Genomic DNA, 25,365 nt, shown 5'->3' on the forward strand with positions numbered 1-25,365 from the left:
ATCTTGGAGCTGTGAGAGGAAACCTTTAGAGAATCAGGACTGCTAATAACCAGAGTACCGCTCATTCACCAGTGCACTGGTTTTGTTCAGCAACCAAAACACACATCACCCTACAGTAGAGAGCAAGTCAGTAAAGCAGGGGTGCAAGTTTAGAGACTTGAGATGTAGTGCCAGTCTGAAACCAGTCTGCTCTGATTGGTAAGCTGGCCAGCTCCGTTGTGATTGGTCAACAGTTTAGATGCCTCGCCTCTTAGCTTATCACGTACATTGTGTCGGAGCGCTAGCCAATAGACGTGCTTAGAGAGGTGTGGATGAATCAGAATGTGTGTGTGTGTGTGTGTGTGTGTGTGTGTGTGTGTGTGTGTGTGTGTGTGTGTGTGTGTGTGTGTGTGTGTGTGTGTGTGTGTGTGTGTGTGTGTGTTGGCCCCTTCTCTTAGCAGAGCAACATGACTTTCACATTTTGGAAAATATGTTTCTGGGTCAGAAAATTGGTACCATTCTCCAATGTGTTACCTAGCGTCGCTCACAGACTGGAAACAGGAGGATGCTGCAACCCTGGCTCAGAAAGAGGACAACATAAGCACTGAAGTTTACAAACAACAATTCTTAGTTTTTACAGGGTTGTGCCAAAATAGTTTTTGGATGGGTGCAGTTGCCTGGCAACCAGACTGCAGAAAGAGTTGTTTGCAGATTGTCATTTGTATACTTTACTGGAGAGCTTTCCCACATTTCCAGTGTTGTTTGCAAAGACATAGGAACGTAGAGAGGTGTGATATCACATATCATGCATTATACATTAAGTTGTTTTGTTTACACATGCAGGAATTGTGGGGAAATGATAGTGTTCCTCTCAAGCTGTTGCAGCAAATAGTCTTTGTCCTGCACTCACATGATAGTCATTTATACTTTAACTCTGATATTTGCATTTGATTCATATCAGTGGGTCTTATTGCCTATCCGTGGTGAATGATGTGTGCTGTGTGTGCGCTGCATGACAAACCGAAGAAGAAGAGAAATCGCCCAATAATGGAAGAAGCCCCGCCTCCGTCCGTGGGGTTACCATGGCGAACTGCGTCGACGTCACAATGGCAGGAACGCCGTCTATAAGTATCGGAGGGTTTGCCGCCGCCGCTCGCGAGCTCGGATGTGTGTTCTGGAGGAGTGACACGCGCTGAAGAAAGAAAAACAAAGAGTAAAAAGACGGGACACATCCAGGAGTTTTAGTAGTTTTAAGAGTTTTTATTGTATATAGTTTTTAAGGTGGAATTCTGTGTCTCAACTTTTTACTTGAACTGGGAAGAATTGAGCAACCATGGGACGAGGAGTGAGTACACGTGTCTTTGTTTGACTTCGTATATACCTTTATTTAGTTCATATTAAGATATATATTGTGGGGGGGGGGGGGAAGAGGGTTTTAAAACTTCGCCATTCAACAAGTGGTTTACTGAATAACTGTTGAGGGGTGAGCTGGACTACCACATGTGTTAAGATGAGGAGCAAGCTTCCTCCTCTCAAAATGCTGCTGCGGGATCAAAGTACTTTCAGGACTTCCTTCACTACCAAAACCCCCTTTCATTTAGCTGTCAGGGAAAGTAAGCCTGGAAGAAATACGTTTCCAAAGCTCACAAAACATGCTTCACGGTGCCTTTTAAACGGCTCGGTGTCCGGTTACATAACGGAAAAGGCAGTACTGTCAAAGTTTCGTGAGCTAACGGAATTAGCAGCGACTCATCTGTAGAAGTGAAGCCGCTTGAAGTGAGCGGCTGCGGGGGGTTATTCCACGGTGTGGACCGCTATTTTAGCATCATTTAAGTCGACAAATAGTTCAAATATATTCGTGATACATGTTCTGAATTTGTTAAAGATATAGGAAGTCGGTAATGCTTTCTGCTCAGCAGGAAAAACCCGTTTTCAAACATTTTGCTCGTTAAGTGTAGCTTTTCTTGCAGCTGTGTGTCTGGGTACAATGGCATGGCAGTGGGAGGGAATACGTTTAAAGTCCAGCCCACGTTTTCCCCCTTTTCTGGGAGATTTGATTTGCTGTAGCTCCAATTTATCTGTGGGATACACTGTAGAAAAGTGGCATTAAAGTAGACTTAGTTTAAGGATTAAAGCATCTTAAAAAAAAAAAGGGGGAAATATCAGTCCTCTACTGCTTCAGGCATCCATCATATCATGCACATATGGGGATCCATCACTGACAGATTATTGATTTAGCAAAAATGATCAATTTTATAAGTCTAAAAGTGATTCCTAAACATTGTACAGTGATGTTTGAAGCTCAGTAAGAAGGTCTCCATCTTTTCTTCCGTCTGTCCTCCCCCTCCTGCAGAGGTGCTCAGCTTTTTTTGTGTGTTATAGCTTTCATTCACATGCATTATCCTGTTCTTTCTTAAACAGTACCAGTAAGTTCACTAAAGGATTTTAACATTTGGCATCCTTTCATTAGGTCTCATGTCAAAAGATGATTACTTAAACCCTAATACAAGTAGCCCTTCGGTTACTGTTCTGTTTTTCATTTTGCAAACTTAAATTGGATGGGTTGAAATGAAACTCTGAACCATCAGTAATCGCCACACCCTGCCGTGCTGCGCAACACAAACATTCATTATAGATTCAGCCCGCAAGGAACGTTGGATAGGGAGTAAAAGAAAGAGGAAGATGGACAGAGAGAGATCTGGCGGGAGATGTGAAGCCTCTTTCAGTCTTGCTTCCTTTCTCCTTTTTCTCAAAGACGCTCATTTAGGATTCTGAAAACCTCTGCTGCTTCTGATTTTTCTTTCTCCCTCCCATATGTGATGAAAGAAAAAAAAATGCCCTGCCCCCATCCAACCTCCCACCAATTCCCCACTGCGTCTCCTTTCCTTGCCTCCTCTCCTCTCCTCTCCTCTCCTCGCCTCTCCTCTCCTCCCGTCCCCTCCAATATATTCAGTGCTGGCACAGACGAGGAAGAGCCAATCGCCCCTACAGAGCGAGGTGGAGGAGTTGTTTTGTTGTAATGGAGAAGAATCAGGGCAGTGAGGGAGCAAAGGGATGAGAAGGGTGATGGTAATGTTTTCACATCACCCCCTTATGTTTCAGAAAGGCTTCTCCATCTTTGAAAAAGGAAGCAAGAAATCCGCTTCTGCCAACCTTTTCATGTTCTGAGAGGAGCGATTGTTTGCTTCAGAGAGGGAGGTGGGGGGTTAAGAAACACTAGTTGCCGCATTGCCACCGTTAAGCAACTTGGTGCCCAGCCTCGATAGGAGGGAGGAAAAGAGGCATGGGGTGGGGCTGAAAACTGATGAAGGATCCATTGCAGAGCTTAAAATTAGGGATCATTTGGAAACAGGAGCACTTAAGTCATGACGTAATTTGTCCGTTCATATTAAATAAGTTTGAAGGTAATAGAACTTCAATACAAATTCATAAACCCCCAGACTGCAGAGCAGGAAATGGGAGACAGCTGTTGTCCTTTGCAGTATGAGGGGACAACCAGCTGAATATTTAATAATCTCACCTGGATCAACCTTTTCTGCTTTATCCCCCAAATGCCTGCATTATAAGTAGGCAAAGCAGCAATTTGAATCCCAAAGTGGAAACATTTGAAAGAAAAGATTCCACTGTTCAATATTAAGATGTAGCACTTTGAATCGGGGACATTTGTGCGAGGAAGGGGGACATCGTTTGCTTTTTATTTCGTGCATATTTCAAAGGTATGTTAATGGGCCGATTGTGGATTTTGCAGGTACCCGGTGTTTGTGAGCATTATTCATTGAGACTCATCTTTGGAGAGGGGCTTATTCTCTTTAGGAGAAAGCAGCAGGTCAATTACCCAGCGGAGGATCTATCTCTTTAGTGGCCAAAGATGGCAACACTGGATCATAATCCAACCTCCCCATGTCCGAGAGAAGATTCTGCTGCTTATTCTCTCCCCTGTTCTCCCCACTGTGAGCTGACCCCGCGTGGCAGCCCTCTTGATGGTAGTCGAAGGGGCACCCCGACTTCACCTTCACATTCATTCTTTACAGTCTGTCTCCCCCTTGTTCTCTCTGTTTGTACCTGTTTGCCTCCTCTTTATCTCTCCCCTCTCGCTCTGAGGATTTAACATTCTTTCCGTTCGGCAGTCATTGTGTATTAACCGGGGCTTTTGTCACACGCCACCCCTTGTCTTTGACAGAACACAGCCTTTCTTCCGTCTCTCTTTCTCACTCGCTCCATCCCCAGATCCCTGTTTTTATCCCGTTATTCCCTCCACTTTGTTGTTGTACTTTGTTTCCTTTTGCTGTTTTTCTTGTCTCCGTTCTTTCTCCTTTCCTTTCCCGCCCCTCTCACAGCCTTCTTACATGCCGCCTCTCTCCTCCTTCGTTGCCAGTGTTTGGCTAAGCTTCTGTGTCGGCTCTTTTGAACTTTCTCTGCAAGCCTGTTGCGCTTCAAAAGTGCAAAATTAAAAAATAACTCAACTCCAGAGCAGCGATTTAACTCCTTCATGAGGAAATGGCACATTTTCCATCCCTAAGATAGTCATGTCATAATCCAGGTCTCCAATTCTTCAGCCTGAATCACTGGATAGTCTGTAATGGGACTATGACATCATGAGGGACAGGAGTTTGAATATTGGACACCAATAAGTTACATAGCCTTTCCCCCTCTTGAGGAACTTATGCAACCTGTATCTATGGGGTCTTGGCAAGTGAAAGTCACGGAGGTGTGGCGACCCGGAAAGTGGTAAAAAGCCATTGACTTGGTGGTTCATTCATCCCTGTTCATATCGGATCCGGATGTAATATTTACCGATGAGTGAAAAAAGTAGCGTTGTTGATCTTCTCTACAGGAAAAAGTGTGTGTGACTCAATCAAAGCTGACATTACTTTGTGTTCATCACATTTTAAGTTGCTTAAGAAACGCAGAGGTGTCAGCCTGACATTCAACCTTTGAAATGTTGAAGCAGGAGGGCCTTTGGGACAGGATTGCAACGTAAGACTTTACAAATGTTAACTGATTGTTGTGCCAATAAAGTTACTCTTTTCTGCTTTTTAAAATGCTAAACACTGTACTGCCCAGATAACACATAATCAACAAAAGCCAGTTGATTAAGTCAGTTTTAGGTATTCAGTAAGTGCTGTGTGTCACCCTGGCAGCAGAAAAGAACCCGGTCGGTAGCAAGGCAGCGCATTGATTCATTCACTCACTTTTGTTCTGCTCAAAGAACGCTGAAAGTTGCACAGGACGTGAAGAGAGTGTTAAACACGGTGTAAATTAACACACTCTGCTTTCATTGTTTGAACAGAGGAAAAGAGGAGGAAATGAAAGGAGGAGGGGGAGGGGCTACGTCGTGTATGTGTGTGTGTGTGCGCGCGGTTGAATGAGCCGCTTGTGTATCTGGCATTAGGAAGAACAGTTCATAGGAATGCTGCCCGTAAAAAGTGTGTGCTTGACCGAACACTCTCTTCTGGTGTTTGTTTGGCCTGCAGGACCTTTGTTCTCTTGGGCGAGGAAAAAATGGGGATATCGGGGTGTGGGGGGGGGAGAGGCCTCAAAAATTCTTGGCTAAGTTGTGTTATTGTTGGGTTTCAGCGCTGTTCGGAGAGGCTCGTTCATTCAACGATTGGACTCTGGATGTTCCTCTCACACTGGTGGTGGTTTTTCTCTTCCTATGATTCTGTTGGATGGAATTTTGAAGTCCGTTGCTTGGTTGACACCACCTAAATACATATATATTTATCCACTCCACTGTCATAAACTCTAGTGAAAGGATTTCTTAGCCTCTTGTTTCAGTTATTGATGCAGAGTTTATGAAGTTTAATGTTTCTTTAGGTATCCAAAGAGCTATTGAATATGTTGCACTGCTGGTATGTGTCATTTAGAATATACACCTGTTAGTTCGGACGGCAATTATTCTACAGATTATTTTCGGAGTAATCTTAGAACAAATGTCCATACCAGTTTCTCCAACGTGACTGTAAATGTAAGTCCAAAAATGTATGATTCTACATTTAAATATCTACCAGTAAATCCAGGTTTTTATAAATGTTTCAAACTTTCAATGGATGGTTTTTAAATTCGGCTCAATTAAGTGCTACTGCCTACTCGTACTTAAGCTGTCCTTTAGAAATGAAGCCTGCGTTCCAACTTTGGGGTCTGGACCACTGTTTGTGAATTATTTGCCTAAAGCCAGATGGCCGCTGGGGGCCCTCGGGGGTCCAGAGGCTAAGATGTATCCGCAGTGATCCAGAACCAGGCTCAGTGTTTTCCCAGCTTAGCTAGCCAGGGGGCTCGAGCAACAATAACAACATGTGCTGGGTCACACACTCTGCTCTGGTGACTCCCTGGGAAACTTTGGCGGCTAACGCAGTAAAAAAAACCCAATATGAGTTAGCATATTTCCATGACTGGGACTGTGCGCAGGATGTCCATATCGGGTCGGATTGCAAAGGGTCTTTTTGTGTCAAATATATATCGCCTTCAGAGTTTAAAGAATGACTCCTGGAGTTGCATGCAGACAAATGGCTCATTTGTAGTCACTTTGGCAGCCCCCCCCCAGCCCTGCTAACACGCTAACACCTATGATCCCTGTACAAGGCTGAATTATCGATGAACCTTAACTGCTAATCCATGTTGGCTGCTAGTGTTTCAGTCTCCTGTTCCCTACCTGCAACACTTTGACTTCCTCCCCTTCACAGGAAGGGGAGGAAGTCAAAGTGTTTGCACACCTGTGAAGTGACAGCTTGATGCTTATCCATGAGACGCTGTGGAGTGATTTTAAAAAGCTGTAGTTCACACATTACTATCGTGTCATGGTATGCTTGTCTTAGTTGTCAGGGTTAACATTTTAATTGGCGGTCTGCGACATTAATTTAATACGTTGTTTGAATTATTTTCATGTGGAAATGTCAGAAAAGGTGGTCTTTAAATATTGAGAATGCCTGCCTTTGTTTTTAGTCATAGCAAAGGGTTTTGGATTGACAAAACAAGCCCTTTTAAGAGGTCTGGATAAGATGTAATAATGAAGTAAAGGATGGGGAGTCTGTAGATACGTTGGAAGCTCATACAGATGCTGTTGGCAGCCCCCATGATGTTGGACTTTTCTAAATTTCACTGCAGCACCTCTTCTGTTTACCCCGGTATCGCTCCCTCTCTCTGTCAGTCTGTCTGGCTCAGCTCACAGCATACAGGCGTCTGGAAGACACAGTCTTTGTGTCCCTGTCGGCAGCAGTGCAGCTGATAATGAGAGGGGATGGGAGAGGAGACAGCGAGAGAAGAGGGACTGAATGGAGGCTGACTGTCACTCTGTGGCAAAGTGCCAGAGAGGATGGTGTGATAGGGGACGTCAAGATCCACACAAATGAAGCGCATCTCAATGTTTGCGCTCCAGGTTTTACTTAGACGTGTTCACTTTTAATGAAATGCTTTCCGGCCTACAGTGAGAGAGTTTGTGTCACAGTTGGAGTTGAAATCAACCAAAGTGTGATTACTGTTAAATTATACCTGAGTGGTTTGTTGTTCCCCTCCTGGTCTGGCTGGAGCACTTCATTTCCCAGGTTATTTTTCTGAAAAACTCCTGGTGAATGAACGTTCTCACTTGGACTGTGGCACCATTTATTGGAAAACCTGGGTGTTGTCAAAACGTATATTTGTCCTGCAGCCTAATCTGTCTCACCATGCCAAGCAACCACTTATTTTCCCAAAGACCCAAAACACTGCTCCTTTTGCTTTTCATTTTCAATGCACTCGGCTAAAGTGTGACTCCTGAGCTTGACTTATCCTTGAAGCAAGGTTTTTATTCAATAAAGGAATGTCTTTAGATTGAACCCGAATGCAGAGTTCTAGTCTAAATGTCCGCTGGACTTAGACCAGAGCAAAAGGAAAGTAGTGTTCAAATCTGCTCTCACAGCAGAGGGCCTTTTAAAAGTTTGAAACTCCTTTAAAAAGTGGATCCCCATAGAGTTGTTTGTGCAGTGGCAGATGGCTGTACTCTCCATAAAGCCAGATTCCAAACTTTTCTTTTCACCGTGCTCATCCAACAGAGCTTTGATCCCCCAACCTAACTTCATGTGACACGTAAAGAGGTGCCTCATTTTCTCCGTCTGATAAAGTTTGTGTCAGTTTGTCTTCTCAATTTAGGCCACAGTTTTCTGACTTGTCTTGCCTTGTTGGTGTTGAAAATATCTGTCTGAAAGTGGTTCCAAGTGCATTCACCGCATCCCAAAATGATGCATTGTGACAAATTGTGTTTTGGCATTTTCAGTCGGACATGCTCACGTTGCATTACACGCAGTTCTGTTCCTTGGCCGTAGTCCAATGCACGTTTCTCATGCATGGCCCAGAAACACTGTTGCTGTAAAGTTTCTTAAATAATAATCATCAATTTAAGCCGAATACAGCTGGAAGGCTACCTTTTGACGGCAGTTTGCAGCAAAGCATCCATAACCGCACCGTAGGATATCCTGCGCTCCCTTTATTCAAGAGTACAGATTTGAAAACCGTGCTCACGACTGTCATTATGTTACTAAACAATATTTGTCCTTCCCTCTCCTCCGTTGTGTCTCCAGGAAGGACGCGAGCAGTATGATCTGGCTGCGACCTCGGAGCAGGGCAGCAAGAAGAAAGCAAAGGGGAAGAAGAAAGAGAAGGACATGGACGAACTGAAGAAGGAAGTGGATATGGTGCGTGTCGCCCCTTCACTTCTTGTTGTCTTCAGGAACTCTTCCTCTGATTGTCCATACGACCGTATCCCACCCTCTCTATTGTGTTGCTTTCATTTCTCCCACCTCTCCTCCCTTTCAAGTGCCTTGTTCTAATTAAAAGCATATGAAGAACTGCTACATATTTTAATCCTCAAGTTGTAAAACCTATTTTTTTCTTACTGCTTCATTCCCACCTTCCATTCTCCTCCTCCTTTCCTGCCTCATGTCTTTTGTTGGCTCCTCAGCCATTCATTCCTTCCTCTCAACTGACAATGTTTCTCTGTCATTGTCCTGGCTCCACATTGTGAGAGGTATACCTTTTTTGAAATGAAAGGTCAGCCGCACAGTATGAGCTGTAAATGTCACCTGCTTTACACACACACACACACACTGGAAACACAAGCAATGAACTGACACCACCTTCTCTGCTCTGTTTGCTCCTGCAGGATGATCACAAGCTGACCCTTGATGAGCTCAATCGCAAATATGCAACGGACCTCAACAATGTGAGTGAAGGAAAAAGTGCTTCATTATGTCCGGGATGAATAATGAATCGATTGGAAGCCATTTCTTGTCATTTTGAAAAGAGCATTTCGTCTGCACTTACCACGGAGATTATGAAATCCCAGCAGAATCCTCGCTGCAGATTGCCATCAACTTCAGGCTGTCAGCTGAATGATTCATGTGGCTGGGATGAATAAAAATCAGGACTCAAAAGAGATCTCCTCTCATCATGGAGCAAATGTCATTGAGGTTGTGACTAGCTCTGCCAAGGGGAGGGGGGAAGTTGCAGGGAGCAACAGGTGGATTGATTTTTATGTATTGTATAAAATGTTTGATTTGCCTGATAAAACAAGACATTGGTTGTAATCGATGTATCTAGATTATAAGCTAAGCTAACAGGCCGCAGGCTGTAGCGTTACACATATTAAAGTGCTATAGAGAAAGCAGATGAACAATGACCGGATATATACTTTCATAAATTATTGATATTTGGCCGCTTCAGAATGCCTTTTCTTCCTGTTCATGCATGCCCCCCCCCCACACACACACACACACACTCAGTCGCACACTCAAAGTAGCCTTCTCTCCTAATGCAAATGTGCTCCTGAACACGCAGGAAGGATCAAGGAGAATAGTTAATCAGTGCCTCTAAACTGGCAGGGTGTGTGCATGCGTTTGCAGCTCTTGTGAATAATTGATCGGCTGCACGAGCCCCTGTGCCCTGATTTCATATGATCCTATTGGCCTCTCCTCTCTGATACCGTTTCATTCTCTTCCTCCTCCCTCTGTTTTTCTTCCTACCTGCTAGTGAAGGATGTCGCCCTGTTTCTCTGTTGTTGCCGTGTTTGCTAGGCAACTCGTAGCATCTACGCTTCCCCTTGGACCTTAAATATATGCCAGGGAGTTGTGTGTAGTCAACGGGAAAACAATACACTTGTGGTTGTATTTACATGCGTGTTTATCCAGCTTCCAACCATGGTTTCCCTCACATCAGGGTTTGACTGGAGCAAAGGCCGCTGAGATTCTGCTCCGTGACGGGCCCAACGCCCTCACTCCTCCTCCCACCACCCCAGAGTGGGTCAAATTCTGCAAACAGGTAGGTTTTGTTGTAAATTGCACAGAGAACAACCGTGACTGACAGCCTCAATGTCCTCATTTTCCACAGAGAAGGTTTTGGCTCAGTTTGCGGGCTTATAAGGTCTCTCCTGTTGTGTTTCCTGCAGATGTTTGGCGGTTTCTCCATGCTTCTGTGGACCGGCGCCCTCCTCTGTTTCCTGGCCTATGGTATCCAGGCTGCAATGGAGGATGAGCCCGCTAATGACAATGTAAGAAAAGCTCCCTGTAGTCTAAGCAGAGGAAGTCAGTGTAACGTCTTTCGGTTTGTGTATGATGTAGGTGGGTTTTTACAAGGGATTCCTTTTTCTCTTCTCTAGTTGTACCTGGGTGTGGTGCTTTCTGCTGTCGTCATCATCACTGGATGCTTCTCGTACTACCAAGAGGCCAAGAGCTCCAAGATCATGGACTCCTTCAAGAACCTGGTCCCACAGGTTCGCTCGCATTTTCAACCTTTATTCATTTCAGTTTTCATGAATATTCTAAGCTTATATGACTATGGCTGTTGTTCCCCAACTCTTAATTATTATCTTGATTCAAGGTGTGGTCCACAACAGACTCCTCTTATCAGCCCGCTGTGAAATACTGATCTTTACACGCAAGATGTGAAAGTAGACGCGGGTAAAACAAAAAACAAAGTTGTCATTCTTACTTTCTACCTTTTCCTCCATCCTCTCGTTCTGCAGCAAGCCCTGGTCGTCCGTGACGGCGAGAAGAAGAACATCAACGCGGAGGAAGTGGTGGTGGGGGATTTGGTGGAGGTGAAAGGAGGTGACAGGATCCCCGCCGATCTGCGCATCATCTCCGCCCACGGCTGCAAGGTGCGTTCCCTCGTTCCTAAACCTGGAAACCACATGAGTTCTTTTGCTGGATCCTGAATACGCTCGTAGTTAAACCAACTAAAGCAATATGTCATGGTTTATTGGGACGATCAACACTCAGGCCCCCCCATGCAGCCTGAATGGATGCATAAGCAGATTTGACCAGAATGACTCTATAGCTATTCTGGGTCACCCCGACTGTGATTTGGCTTCTTCCTTTTCCTTTGCAGTTTCTATGTTGATAAATGGACTCTTTCCTTTTCATGTGACTAATGGCCGTCTTATTATGGGGACCAAACAAGTCTGTGACCCACTTTGGGCCCTCAACTAAACTTTAGATCAAAGAGCAACACTCAACCCAATTACTGCCCCAGACTTTTCCATCAGCCTCTGAATCATCCATTGTTACATCTTGTCACCTGCCTCAGCATCCTCTCAGGGGTTCACATTGGAGGAGGAGGTTAGTGTTCCCCCCTGAGAATGGAACTTTGGGGCAGGCATCACGTCAGATCTTCCAGCCTTTTTATTTTCTGAGAGCTACATTGTTGTTTTTCTTTCTTCCTTCAATCACAGTCTGTGTTTCATTTCCCAGGTGGACAACTCCTCCCTGACTGGCGAATCAGAGCCCCAGTCTCGTACCCCCGACTTCTCCAATGAGAACCCACTGGAGACCAGGAACATTGCTTTCTTCTCCACCAACTGTGTTGAAGGTATGATGTCAGGATCAACAAAGCCTTTTAGAGGTAGTGCTACAATCTGTTTCCTGTTTTAAAATCTACCCGACCATCCCTGCTGCAGGAACTGCCCGTGGTGTTGTGATCAGCACCGGAGACCGCACAGTGATGGGTCGTATCGCCACGCTCGCCTCTGGACTCGAAGTCGGACGCACCCCTATCTCCATCGAGATCGAGCATTTCATCCACATCATCACTGGCGTGGCCGTCTTCCTGGGTGTTTCCTTCTTCGTCCTCTCCCTCATCCTTGGATACAGCTGGCTGGAGGCAGTCATCTTCCTCATCGGTATCATCGTCGCCAACGTGCCAGAAGGTCTCCTGGCTACTGTCACTGTGAGTCCTGGTGTTTGTAGTCTAATAAAGTTAGATCTATGAGTCCCTGAAGAACCACTGCCTGAGCCAAACTGTCCTGTCTGTAGGTGTGTCTGACCCTGACCGCTAAGCGTATGGCCAAGAAGAACTGCCTGGTGAAGAACTTGGAAGCCGTGGAGACCCTGGGCTCCACCTCCACCATCTGCTCCGACAAGACCGGCACCCTGACCCAGAACAGGATGACCGTGGCCCACATGTGGTTCGACAACCAGATCCACGAGGCCGACACCACGGAGAACCAGAGCGGCACCTCATTTGACAGGAGCTCCGCCACCTGGGCCGCCCTCGCCAGAATCGCCGGACTCTGCAACCGCGCCGTCTTCCTGGCAGAGCAGTCCGGCCTGCCCATCCTCAAGGTATCCCCCCTCCTCAGAAAATATTGTTTTACAGTGATTAAATAAGGGATTAATGACCTCTTTAAAGTAAACACACACCTATATTAACTTCCTTTATTCAACAACGATCGTTCTGTTTGTGTGCTTATGATGTGGGCAGGATTTAAACATTCTGTAACACTGACTCATTTTCCAATGTGCCCTTTTTCAAACCATTGGAAATTGTGCTCCTCTTCCCATTGTTCTTTTCTCACTGACATTTGCTTCATTTAATTTCCAGTGACGTCAACACCTGTTAGAGTGTACTTGATAAACGATGAGTGTTCCAGTATGATAAGGGTCAAGAGACTGAAACGTGATTTTAAAAACAAGGCAGAAAACAAAATAAGACTTTAAAGGTGTCACAGAATGGAACACTGTATTCACCTCTGGCAGAGTGGAATAAGGAGAGCTCGGTACATTGAGCTGACATACCGTGAACCTCAAACACCGTTGTTTCCCCCTTCACGTGCAAATCCTGAATATGCATATCACAGCGGTAAAACGGGCCAACAACAATCCCTGTGTGTGACGTCACACACGGTAGTCCAGCCCCACCAGTTGCACACGCCAGCTACTGGAAACACTAACACTTCCGTAACGTTGCTCTCCAATCTCCGACCAACTGGCTGTTCTTCAAATTCATCGGTTCCCTCCTCCGGTAAAGACTCCAACATGTGAGTCTGGATGCCAATCGCCTCCATGGTTCATCTCTCACAGTTTCACGAACTTCACTTACTTCTGTGGGCTCTGAGGCAGCCATGGGTTGCTCCTTGTAAACCAGCCAATCAGAGCAGAGCTCGTCATAATTATTTTAATGAGCCCCAAATAAGGCAGTCAGCTCGTTTCATTCTAGGACCAAATCATAGGGTTGTAAATGGGTCTGTAAAACCACATGTGGACATTTTTTGGATCAACCTAAGATATATACCTTCTTTGTAGACATCAGAGAACAATTTAGAATACCAGATAGATGCTTTCTACGGCACCTTTAACTCGGTACCCCAGTATAAACAAAACATATGTTGGAACATCCAATTTAGTTGCAGAAAAAGGCTAAATATTAAATATGTTTGGTGTCCATATTCACTTCAAATGTATGTCCCTGCAATTATAGATTTACGATTCATAGAAATGTTTTTCCACTCAGGCCAACAGGCTTGTTTTTCAGCCTCTACCACTCTCCCTGGAGCTCACACATTTTGTGACCGCATAATTATTCCCAGCCCCACCTTCGGAAACACACAAACACCCAGATGTGCGCACGTCTCTTGGCTCCCAGGCTTTCCTCGGAGCCCAGCCTCTAGTGTCCGCCCTGTGATAATAACCTGTTAACGTGTGCGCACATGTGTGTATGTGTCTGAGTGTGTGCATGTATCTGTGTGTGTTAATCACCTGTAAATGTGGCTGGCAGCATGGCTCTAATTACCCATCATTCTCTCTCACTGCTCATTATGTTTGGATGGGCTACTGCCCTATATCCATGCAAGTCAGAGTCCCCTTTGCTTTTTCCAAACGAATAGGTGAAGTGTTTCCACTGGTAAAGCTCTTTTTTAACCTCAACTGTAGGGGTTTACTCGCCTTCTACGTTACTGGAATGTTTGGCTGTTAGAAATGCCACTACTTGCCCTCTCGACACTGCTGCGATCCGCCGATGTATGTCCTTGAGTCATTAAGTGATTAAAGCCTATTAAACACTAAGGATGTTTGTTATTCATAATCACAGAATATTCTAGAGCAACCACAATTTCACGGAAGAATCTAAAAGTCTGCTTCTGTACACTGGTCATCTGTGTGTGTATACTTAATGTTCTCCCTCCTCCGGCTTCCTCCTCCAGAGAGATGTAGCCGGTGATGCCTCTGAGTCCGCCCTGCTGAAATGTATCGAGCTGTGCTGTGGATCAGTTTCAGAAATGAGAGAGAAAAGCCCCAAGATATCCGAGATCCCGTTCAACTCTACTAACAAGTACCAGGTATGGACAGAGATTAGAGGAATTCCTCTTCATGTTTACAATAAATCCCAAAGGGTTAATAAACTTGACAGATCAGTTCAATGGATGAAGCTTTAAGGTCCAGAAGGCCATACACGTATCTATTGGCCAAATTCAAGCACAACAAAAGCAAGAAAATGCTCGGACTGATTTGTGTTCTTCTTCTCCTAGCTTTCCATACACAACAGTGCAGCGAGCGATGAGGGTACCAAGCACCTGCTGGTGATGAAGGGCGCCCCAGAGAGGATTTTGGACCGCTGCTCCAGCATCATGATGCACGGCAAAGAGCAGCCTCTGGACGACGAGATGAAAGACTCTTTCCAGAACGCATACCTGGAACTGGGAGGACTGGGAGAGAGAGTGCTTGGTAAGGATGGCAAAATGAATTGATAAACAGAGCAGAACCTGATACTCCGAGAACTAAAACTAAACTGCTTTTTTCCTTCCAGGTTTCTGCCAGTTCAACCTGCCCGACGACCAGTTCCCAGAAGGCTTTGCTTTTGACACTGAGGAGGTGAACTTCCCCACTGAGAACCTCTGCTTCATCGGCCTCATGTCCATGATCGACCCTCCTCGTGCTGCTGTGCCCGATGCTGTCGGCAAATGCAGAAGCGCTGGAATCAAGGTAACTATTAGAAATGGAAATTAAATATGAAGTTAACATGAAGCCTGCTCGCATAAAGTGACCTGTCAATACTAATAATAGATCTCATCTTCATACGTTGTCTTGCTTACGATACATTGACCCAGTTTGTCTATAGTTCAGAGGCTTGATAAAGTGTCCCCCTTATCGTAGGTCATCATGGTGACAGGTGATCATCCAATCACAGCTAAGGCCATTGCAAAGGGTGTCGGCATCATCTCCGAAGGCAACGAGACAGTGGAGGACATTGCTGCCCGTCTGAACATCCCGATCAACGAAGTTAACCCAAGGTAAGGACTACACCGAGGAGCCCCGAGTGTAGGCCAACACAAACGGATATGTGGTGGGCCCCATCTGGTGCTGAATATGGTTTTTAGCACTACCCCATGTTTTAAAATTCAAGGTTTCCCATAAATAAATGACTCGATCAGTTTCTACATTATTTTTGAAATGCTAAAGGCAACCAGATATTATTTATAACATGTTTGCATTGAAATATGACGGGAACGACAATTAGAGTTACACATTTGTGTTGAGTGAGGTGCCATCTTTACAATTTTCAATACCTAGAGAAATCACCATTTTAATTTAGGTAACGCTCTGTCATGTTGACCAACTCCCATCATCCCAAGCGACTGTATGACGTCAACGAGCTCCGTGTTTTCTCATTCTGTCTGAGAGACGGTGCCATATTGTGCATTTAGGTAACTCAATGTCTTCGATTCTCTCCAGAGACGCAAAGGCCTGTGTAGTCCATGGTGGAGACCTGAAAGACCTGTCCCCAGAGCAGCTGGACGACATCCTGAAGTACCACACCGAGATCGTTTTCGCCAGAACCTCCCCGCAGCAGAAACTGATCATTGTGGAAGGCTGCCAGAGACAGGTAACAACTCCCCCAAGAGGAGGCGTTTCCCTGCTCTGATGAGCCTCTGCAGGGCTTTTCCAGTCGGTCACAGCGTGTGCCTCTGCCTTGTCATGTTAATTTACAGCTTATTATTTGATATCCATACCCCCTTATGCTTATTTATGATTATTGCTTTGCTCTGATGACTAAGTTGGCGGAATAATCAAGCAAAACATCTGTCAAGCTGTGACCTCCATGAATATTCTCAGGCGCATCAGTAGGCAGAAATAAGTGTTCAGTGGTGTGAGGGAGTTGCTGAATATTGCCTGATCAAGACCACACACACACGTAGTCTTTTCGTAGCCTATTACAATTAAGAAAAACCTGACGAAACCATTTCACTGAAATAGAACAAGAACCCCATTTAATACTAATGAAATGAGGTTCAGCGGTAATGAATGTTCTAATTAGCGTAATTTATTCCAGCGTGTCCTACATGTTTCCTGGTGAAGGAGTGGAAGGGGGATTCATTATGACTTGTTATTGAACCCTATCCCTTCAACTCAGTTCCTCCACATGAAGTCCAGGTTTTTAAGATTAGACTGTTGGGTGCAAAACTAATAAATACTTCCATCTGTATTTTTTTTTTTTCAAAATATCCCTTCTCCGCATGCAGCACATCCACTCAGAACACAAGCTCTGTCTCTCGACAGATTCCACCTCTGGTTTGCTTTGATTCTGTTTTGTCTGTGCTGTCAGGTAAAGATGCCCTGAAACTGAAGCGTTTTGATTTCCCACAACGGGAAATGACTCCACAGTTCAAGTTAAGAAAATGAAAGTGTCGTCTGAAAGCATGAGAAGTGCCTCCTCTCTGAAGAGGAAGGGCCACCTGCTGTCTGGCTCAAATGTTTTTCTTATGCAAACTGTGTTCTAAGATTTAGATTGAGCCATCATCTGTTCCTGCCCTCCATCTTAATTTTGGCTCACTTTTCTTCCTTTCTGAGAACAATTTTCATGTTTTCCTCAACGCTTCTCTCCCCCTCTCTCTGCAGGGAGCCATTGTGGCTGTGACAGGTGACGGTGTGAACGACTCTCCTGCTCTGAAGAAGGCTGACATCGGTGTCGCTATGGGCATCGCTGGATCTGACGTCTCCAAGCAGGCCGCCGACATGATCCTGCTGGACGACAACTTTGCCTCCATCGTCACTGGAGTGGAAGAAGGTAGCGGATTGTACTTACCGGACTTGTCTTAAAGCCCTTTCAGGATTTAACAATGCTAATCACACTGTTCTCATCAGGCCGTCTGATCTTCGACAACTTGAAGAAGTCCATCGCCTACACTCTGACCAGTAACATCCCTGAGATCACCCCCTTCCTCTTCTTCATCATCGCCAACATCCCTCTGCCCCTGGGAACCGTCACCATCCTCTGTATCGACCTGGGAACTGACATGGTAAACATGGACTAAAGTGCTGCTAAAATGATGGTTTTCAACGTTCTACAAAAGCCCTGAACGATTTTGAGTTTGACAGGCGCCTGATGAGGAAAAACACATCTATTCTTGGCTCCGTGACTCGTGGCAACCAAGCTGTGGAAACATGTTTCGGACTCCTACACGCTGATGTGTCAACATTGATTGTCTCCTGTCTCCCAGGTCCCCGCCATCTCCCTGGCTTATGAAGCAGCCGAGAGCGACATCATGAAGAGACAGCCCAGAAACCCCAAAACAGACAAGCTGGTGAACGAGAGGCTCATCAGCATAGCCTACGGACAGATCGGTAAGCTTTGACCAGAACATCTCAGTGGAACTGGGAGATCTTTTATGGCTCCTTTTTTGTAGGTTTTCCTGGAAAAGCAGCTCTGTATCTGGGCGGTCAAAGATAACTTAGAGTTACATACACCAGAAATAGTCTCATACTGTGTGTGTGTGTGTGTGTGTGTGTGTGTGTGTGTGTGTGTGTGTTGAAGCCAGGAATAGGTTTGACCCTCCTGGGCTTCCTTTACTACCTTATAAGACCAAACTTGTTGTTATCTCGACTGATTTTCCTCAACGTTTTCAATCAAACCTTTGCCCAAAGTATTTATTGCACAATCGAGCAGACCACTTATTCATTGCCTTGCCTTTTAAGACTCAGGATCCTTCACTCATCATTTACAATGTAGTTATGGATTTGAATATTTTGTAGGGTTGAGGTTAAGGGGTCCTAAAATGCATATACCCTGTTGAAGCCATTTTTCCCTTCTACCTGATTTACATTTATGATGAAACATGAAGCTTTGCATATGATGTTCTATCATTCATATCTAGTATTGTGTTTGATTGATGCCGCATTCCAGTGCTATGACGTCACATAGGCGTGGCTCTGGCCGTTTAACAGGGGACGGGTGGCAGGTGTGGGAACGACTGGAAGGCAAACAGTTTATAGACCGCATGATAGACCGCAGGGGAACTGGGGAAGAGTACCCAAGCTGCGCCGTGTTATTTTGACTCTTCTGTGTAAAAGTGTTTCGTTTCGTTGGTCCCTTTTTTCTTTAAATAAAGGCGGTAACGGATCTTCAACGTGGAGGCGCGTTAGTTCTTCTGACCACTCATAACATACCCTCTTAATACAACTGCAACTGGCTTCGAAAGTCATTTATCCATTTTTGTTCAAGCCTCTAATCTCATTGATGGATTCATTATAAGACATAGTTAGTCCCCAGAATTTCCTGAAAGACTGAATAATTGAAATTGAGCTCAGTCATCATTTCATATTCATTGTGTTTTCCCCCAAAGACCAAAAGAGCTATTGTTTCTCAAACGTTCACTGATTCCTGGTGCAGCTTTGAATTCTAAATTGACTAATGAACTGCCTTCAATAACTCCGCCTAAAAATAATTACAGCCCTTAATTAAAATATAATACAGCTTCAGTTTCTGTGACTCACTCTCCCTCCTGCAGGTATGATCCAGGCGCTTGCTGGTTTCTTCACATACTTTGTGATCCTGGCTGAAAATGGCTTCCTGCCCTCCACCCTGCTGGGCATCAGAGTGAACTGGGATAATAAATACGTGAACGATCTGGAGGACAGCTATGGGCAGCAGTGGGTCAGTAACATTCGCTGCATGCAAGCGCAAGTAGAAGGTAGGAACGTTGCCAAGAGCATCTGGTATAATGTGTGTGCTGCGTGTTCCCCTTCAGACTTACGAGCAGAGGAAGATCGTGGAGTTCACCTGCCACACCGCCTTCTTTGTCAGCATCGTCATCGTCCAGTGGGCCGATCTGATCGTCTGTAAGACCAGAAGGAACTCTGTATTCCAACAGGGCATGAGGTAAGAACAGAAACACCCGGCATGTAGCTTTGAAAGCGCCGGCAACCTCTTCCAACTCTAAGCTGTAGATGCGACACCTTTCTGAATTCCGATACTTCAATAGTGTGCTGCCACTGAGTACACACTAACAGGTGTAGGTACGGAGGTGTGCGATTTGAGACGCATTCAAGTATCTCCTCTGCTAATCAAACAGCCGCTGTCTTGGATGCCATACCTCCTTTCCCACCTTGTGCTAGGGCCAATCTTTCTCTAGAAAAAAACCTCTGGATATATTTCCTAAAATGGTTGATATTTTAAGTCACTTAAATTGGTGTTTTTTGGTCTCGTAGTCTTAATGGTTCCTCTTTGTTTTCCAGGAACAAGATCCTGATCTTCGGTCTGTTTGAGGAGACCGCTCTGGCCGCCTTCCTCTCGTACTGCCCCGGCATGGACGTGGCCCTCAGGATGTACCCTCTCAAGTGAGTAATGCACAAAATCCCAGCCTACGATCCAGCAGTAAGCCGTGCACACATCCAGTCCACTCTGTAATACTCCACCCACCACATGTGGCTCATCCAGGCCCCGGGGGCGCTGGATCAAATTCTCATCTATTTTTCTGTGTGTGTTGTTCAGGCCCAACTGGTGGTTCTGCGCCTTCCCCTACTCCCTGCTCATCTTTTTCTATGATGAAATCCGTAAGCTGATCCTCAGACGCAGCCCAGGAGGTGAGAATCCATGTTATCTTCTCCTGTGTTTTCCTACTTCTCCCTCTGCTGTTGTTTTTCTGCACATTTCTCTATCGTTCCTCCTCTCCACCTCCCTCTGGATCATTTCTATGCTCCGTTATGGGGGAGGAACTTCTTATCCCTCTTTTTTTTTATGTTCTTTCATTATGGAGTCTCTTCGAATGCCTCGTAACAAAGTATCAACACGTAATACATTTGCCTCTAAATCCTGTTTGTGTTTCTCTGCCCGTGTGTCCAGGTTGGGTGGAGCGGGAGACCTACTATTAAAGACCCGTCAGCCCCGTCAGCGCGCGTCTTCTCCTCCACTCCCGTCTTTGCATGAATATTGTCTTGCTGCTCGGAATAAAATGTTAACCTCTGTGGAAAAAAATTGGAACGCGTTTTTATATTAGGGAATGCTTGATACTACTATTAAATAAGTACTGAGACGGGACGTGCTGATGATGCTGTTGATTAAACGATAATGCTAATAATGACATGAACACTGAACATTGACATGACTATGCGTGCCTTGTTTCTGAAACAGGACCAATTTTATACGTGTTTTTAACAGTTACAAACATTCAATAAAAATGCGCTCGAGTCAGGTCCCACACGCGTTTCCTGTGCTTATTTATTGTGTATGGGTCTGTGTGTCCTCCTCTACGTTGATCAGTTACTAGGCAGATCCCTTGGTGCCATGTGATACCACTGTATGCTTGTATCACTACTAAACTGTTCATGTGCTTCAAGAACAAGCTAGATCAATAATTAGCAGTGTTAATGATATGTTGGTTTGACTCTTTAAGCAAACCGTTGTTTGGCAACCAAAGGAAATGGACTCCTAAGCAGCTCGAATATGAAGCCGTGCAGCCAGGTTCGACATTAGGATGTCAGTCAAAATCATTCCTGTAGCTCCAGATTTGTGGATGTTTGGATGCATACACAACGTAGCCTTTGAGTTCTTAAGGATGTGGTGGGTGTTTTAACTTGCCAAGATCCAAGGGGCTGTTTAATGCAATATAGCTGGGAGTTTCAAGTATGTGGTTTCTATCCTCCCTCGCATTACTTGCAGCCTTGATACACACACACACGCAGACACACACAGGAGAGGAGACTTTGAGAAGAGGCGAGGACAGAACTAAGCAGCTCAGCATCCTCCCACCCTAAAAAATACAGTTTTAAATAAAGAGAAAAGGATATTCAACATCATCCTAAATCTGTGTATCGACAGACCATTTGTGGGCCATCCCAGAAAGTCACTCCAATAACACGACATTCTGATGTATGATTTTCAAATGAAAAGACCATGACCTATCATCACTCAAACCTGTCCATAATCAAAGCCTCGTTTCTCTTCAGTGGTGGTGACAGCCCACCCCAGGTCTCTGTACCGAATCACACAGCAGCTACATCTGCTTTGCATGCAGCGTAAATAATTAATGAATACAGCTGAAGTCAAAAGGTTAAAAAAGGACAGCTCTTTCTGCTTTCTCCTACTCCTCAGAAACAGTTATATGTTTTAATATATACAAAAGCAATAATACAATCATATAGTGCTTGTCAGATTTATTGAGTAAATACATTAAGAACGTTTCCTATATAATGATGTAGTCTGCGCACCTTCGCTCACTACACTACTGTGATGCTAGGCGGATGCTTCAGGTCGACCAAAGCTTCAGTAAAAAAAGTGCAACCAAAACTGGAGAAGGAAGAACAGAGAAAACAACTTTGAGTTCATTCAGAAGAAACGGTGAGCCTGCCAGTGTTCAAAACGTGCCTTAAAATCTAAATATGAAGGCTGTGGGTGACACAGGACAGGCTAGCTGACAGGAATTGTAATTAGGCTAACCTCCAAAGGCTTATTGATTGATTTCGACAGTCATTATTGAGGAAGTATTCAGATATGTTATGCAGATAGATAGAATGGGAGGATGAAACCCTCTTTATTTGTCACATGCACACAGCAGAGCACACACAGTGAAATTGGTCCTCTGCATTTAACCCATCCTAGTACTGGGAGCAGTGGGCAGCTATTGTGCAGCGCCCGGGGAGCAATGGGGAGGGGGGGATTGGAGGTGTCTGGTGCCTTGCTCAAGGGCACCACAGCAGGGCCTAGGAGGTGAACTGGGACCTCTCCAAGTAGCAGTCCACTTTCCATATTTCAAGTCTGTTCGGGGACTTGAACCGGCGACCCTACGATTCCCAGTCCAAGCCCCGACTTACTGAGCCACTGCTGGATCAAGATAAATGGCTAATTAACAGCTTCATTATTATATTAGTGACACCTGTGTTCGACAGGCATGACGTCATCATCGCGGCGGCTGCAGACTGAAATATGTAACTCGATTACTTAAGATCTACTGTGTCCTACTTTATTCTGTTATGGCACTTTATGCTTTTCCTTCACTACATTGTTGATTAATGTTGTTGCACCAAACATATGTTACACTGATGTTTGCTACTTGCAGAACTCTACCCAGTATTTTTAAACGGTTCTAAAATGGCCTTCAACATTGAAGTCCAAGTGTTATAATCTATAATATTACAGCACTTTGAAAAGAGCTCCTGTGCAAAGTGAGTTCTTTGTTCCTGATAAAACGTATGTACTTCTACTAAACACATTTTAAATCCCGGACTTTAACTGGTGTTTTGAGTTCAACGTGATTCTACTTTTACTAAGTAAAGGACCTGAGTATAAGCAGCTGAATTAGAGATGGGATAAGGATTGATATATACGTTTCTGTCCCACTTTTAAACTGCAATCCAGAGGGAAGCACAATTTTTCCACCATGGTGATGTCCCTGCAGACATCGCACAAGGTGAGCTTATAAAACGTACACAGGGGGGAAACACAGTGGCTGTAATGAAGTCACACTGCTGCACCACCTTGTATATTGTTCCTATCGTCCCTTTGGTTGCAACATTTTTACTCGTTTGTACTTTCATTAAGTAATGTGCTGCAGGACAGCATAAGCAAAGGAAGTGTATTTGCAGAGGACATCTCAGAAATAAATGCAAGTGCTTTACTAATGCATGAACAACACAAACATGTGTTAGGAAACATCCAAGTGCAATTATAGGATTGTCTAGGATTATCTGGATTTTCGTTTTCCAGAAGGATGATAGGCCAGTGCATTTTAAAGTAAACGTTTGACTCTGCACAGTACAGCTGTTGGAAAACACCTGTCCCAGTGAAACCATCTCATGATGCTGCGAGTCCTGGGAGCTCATTATCTGCAAAATCATGGAGGTGTCTCATGGCTTATAGTGGAGGCGCTTTAAGCTATTTCCTGTGTGCCTCTGTACTCCTGTGTGGTATGCCAGCCACATTGCCTCTTTTACAAAAAATTCATGTGTGGATTTCATCTTTTCTTTTCAGGATACGTGAGCTTGATGCTGAATATGGCTTCAAATGTAATGTGGAATCTCCAGAAGTAATTATTGAACTGCTTAAAAGAAGAGAAGAAATGTACCTTACATTTTGACTTTCCGTTTCCCAACAGAGGTTGTGGGATTACTTCTCATTTAATTGATTTCACCTAGCTTTATGGGATGCACACTAAATATTATGGACTTAATATGTAGATGTTTTGGGTTCAGCTGATGTTTTCTAACCCATGCGGGCGTCTCTACCACCACAAGCAACTGATCAATAAAAAGGGTACAGACTTGAGGAGCCATTATTGTGTTACATTGATCAAAAAATGGCCGTATGGATTTGATTGAAAATGTTCCTTCAAAGAGCTGAGAGCAGAGTGTGTTAGTCCTTTCCAAATGTTCCGACAAAGGAAGACTTCAACCAGAAAGACTCAAACCTCCTGGTCTGAATACACAGACTGTGAGGCTCCTCAGTCAGGGTGGCGTGTTTGCTTCTGTGTCAGTAAACACGTCACTTCTGTCAAGATACCAAACGTCTCCCACATAACCCCAACGACAGCGGCACTCTGATCTCTAGTGTGTGTGTGTGTGTGTGTGTGTGTGTGTGTGACCCTAGAGCTCTATACATGGGCTTGTGAGCTGATAATGCAATGTTACCTCGGCTCACGTCTGTCCTCTGTCTCCGAGGATAGGTTTCCTTCAGATATGTTTAGTTTGTGGTGACAGATGTCATGTAAACTGGGGGAAAGTGCCTGATGGAAAGAGAGAGTGTGTGACAGAAAAGGAACGATGTAGCCTTTAACTCTTTCTCTCTGTTTAGTCAGGGAAGCAGGGAGTTGTTGGTAGATCAGACCTTACCAGTCAACACAAAGCGATCCTGTGGTTGATGATTGGCTTATTGTTCCAGTGCACAGTTAAACAGCTTATCCACAAAGGCCTCGTAACTTGTCAGGCTCTTCACGTGTTCTCGCCACCCAGGGCGTCCTAAGGCTGTGTTCAGGACAGACTGGGGCAGGACATGAGGAATTGGCACAACAGATCTGCGAGGGGTTGAGTTAGCCGATCAACTGCATGCACATTCCCCATCAACAAAGCCTAACCTAACGCTTTACTTTCGACATCTAACAGTCATGTCTCATGGCTATTTTAATCATGACATCTCAGATGAGTTTCAGCTTTTTTCTGACTTCAATTTGATTTGATTATTATGCAACACTAAACTTTCAGTCACCAGCTCGACGTTCATTATCCTCCAGCAGTGTTATCCAGTGTGTGCATAATACCATCTGTGTCAACCCAAAGATACTCTGAGAAGTATGATGACATCAATACCGGAGACAAAATATGGAACATATCTGTGCCTGTTTAGGAACAGCTTGCTCTGGCTGCTTGCATTTGATATGTTCTGAGCAAACTACAGTTCAATCTGTTAGAACGGGTTTTTTTCATACTCCCTGTTGATTGTTTTTCTGACACGCAGGTACCAGCTGCCATGATGTGTGTGTGTGTGTGTGTGTGTGTGTGTGGATATTCATAAGGTTATCTGAATCTGTATTGAATCAGTGTTAGCCTTCCTGTGGACCCTTTAATGAAATCCCGACTTTAGCTGTGCCGTACACTGCTGCATTTAACCTCCTCTGTACGACCAGCCGTCTTCCTGTGCTGTGTGTCCACTCAGCCTGTCCCTTCCTGTCTTATTTGTTTGTACATTTAATAATGTAATAAACATAATCATATAAGGAGGAAACTTGTCCTGGCTGGGTGATTTGATATCGTTGATCCTCGTTAATATCATCACATCATGCTCCTCAGTGTGACCGGTCAGCAGAACGTGTTCTAAAATAATACAGACAAAGCAGGTGTAGGCTTTCGGAGGAGTTTCATTTTGTGCCTTAAATGCAACACA

General features: G+C 44.7%; 1 protein-coding gene across 1 annotated transcript; it reads left to right on the forward strand.

Moving 5' to 3' along the window:
* Positions 1-1,088: 1,088 nt before the first annotated feature.
* Positions 1,089-20,692, forward strand: LOC134860618 (sodium/potassium-transporting ATPase subunit alpha-1). Its single transcript, XM_063877381.1, has 23 exons — positions 1,089-1,324; positions 8,532-8,645; positions 9,113-9,172; positions 10,165-10,266; positions 10,394-10,495; positions 10,604-10,717; positions 10,970-11,104; positions 11,697-11,814; positions 11,903-12,171; positions 12,258-12,566; positions 14,423-14,557; positions 14,747-14,942; positions 15,025-15,200; positions 15,372-15,508; positions 15,951-16,101; positions 17,115-17,283; positions 17,361-17,515; positions 17,717-17,840; positions 19,004-19,149; positions 19,244-19,374; positions 19,731-19,832; positions 19,987-20,078; positions 20,338-20,692. Exons 1-23 carry the CDS (start codon positions 1,313-1,315, stop codon positions 20,364-20,366), a joined length of 3,078 nt encoding a protein of 1,025 aa, XP_063733451.1. The 5' UTR covers positions 1,089-1,312; the 3' UTR covers positions 20,367-20,692.
* The last annotated feature ends 4,673 nt before the right edge of the window (positions 20,693-25,365 follow it).

This window comes from Eleginops maclovinus, chromosome 24 (genome assembly GCF_036324505.1).
Source record: "Eleginops maclovinus isolate JMC-PN-2008 ecotype Puerto Natales chromosome 24, JC_Emac_rtc_rv5, whole genome shotgun sequence".
In the NCBI taxonomy this organism is placed as follows: domain Eukaryota; kingdom Metazoa; phylum Chordata; class Actinopteri; order Perciformes; family Eleginopidae; genus Eleginops; species Eleginops maclovinus.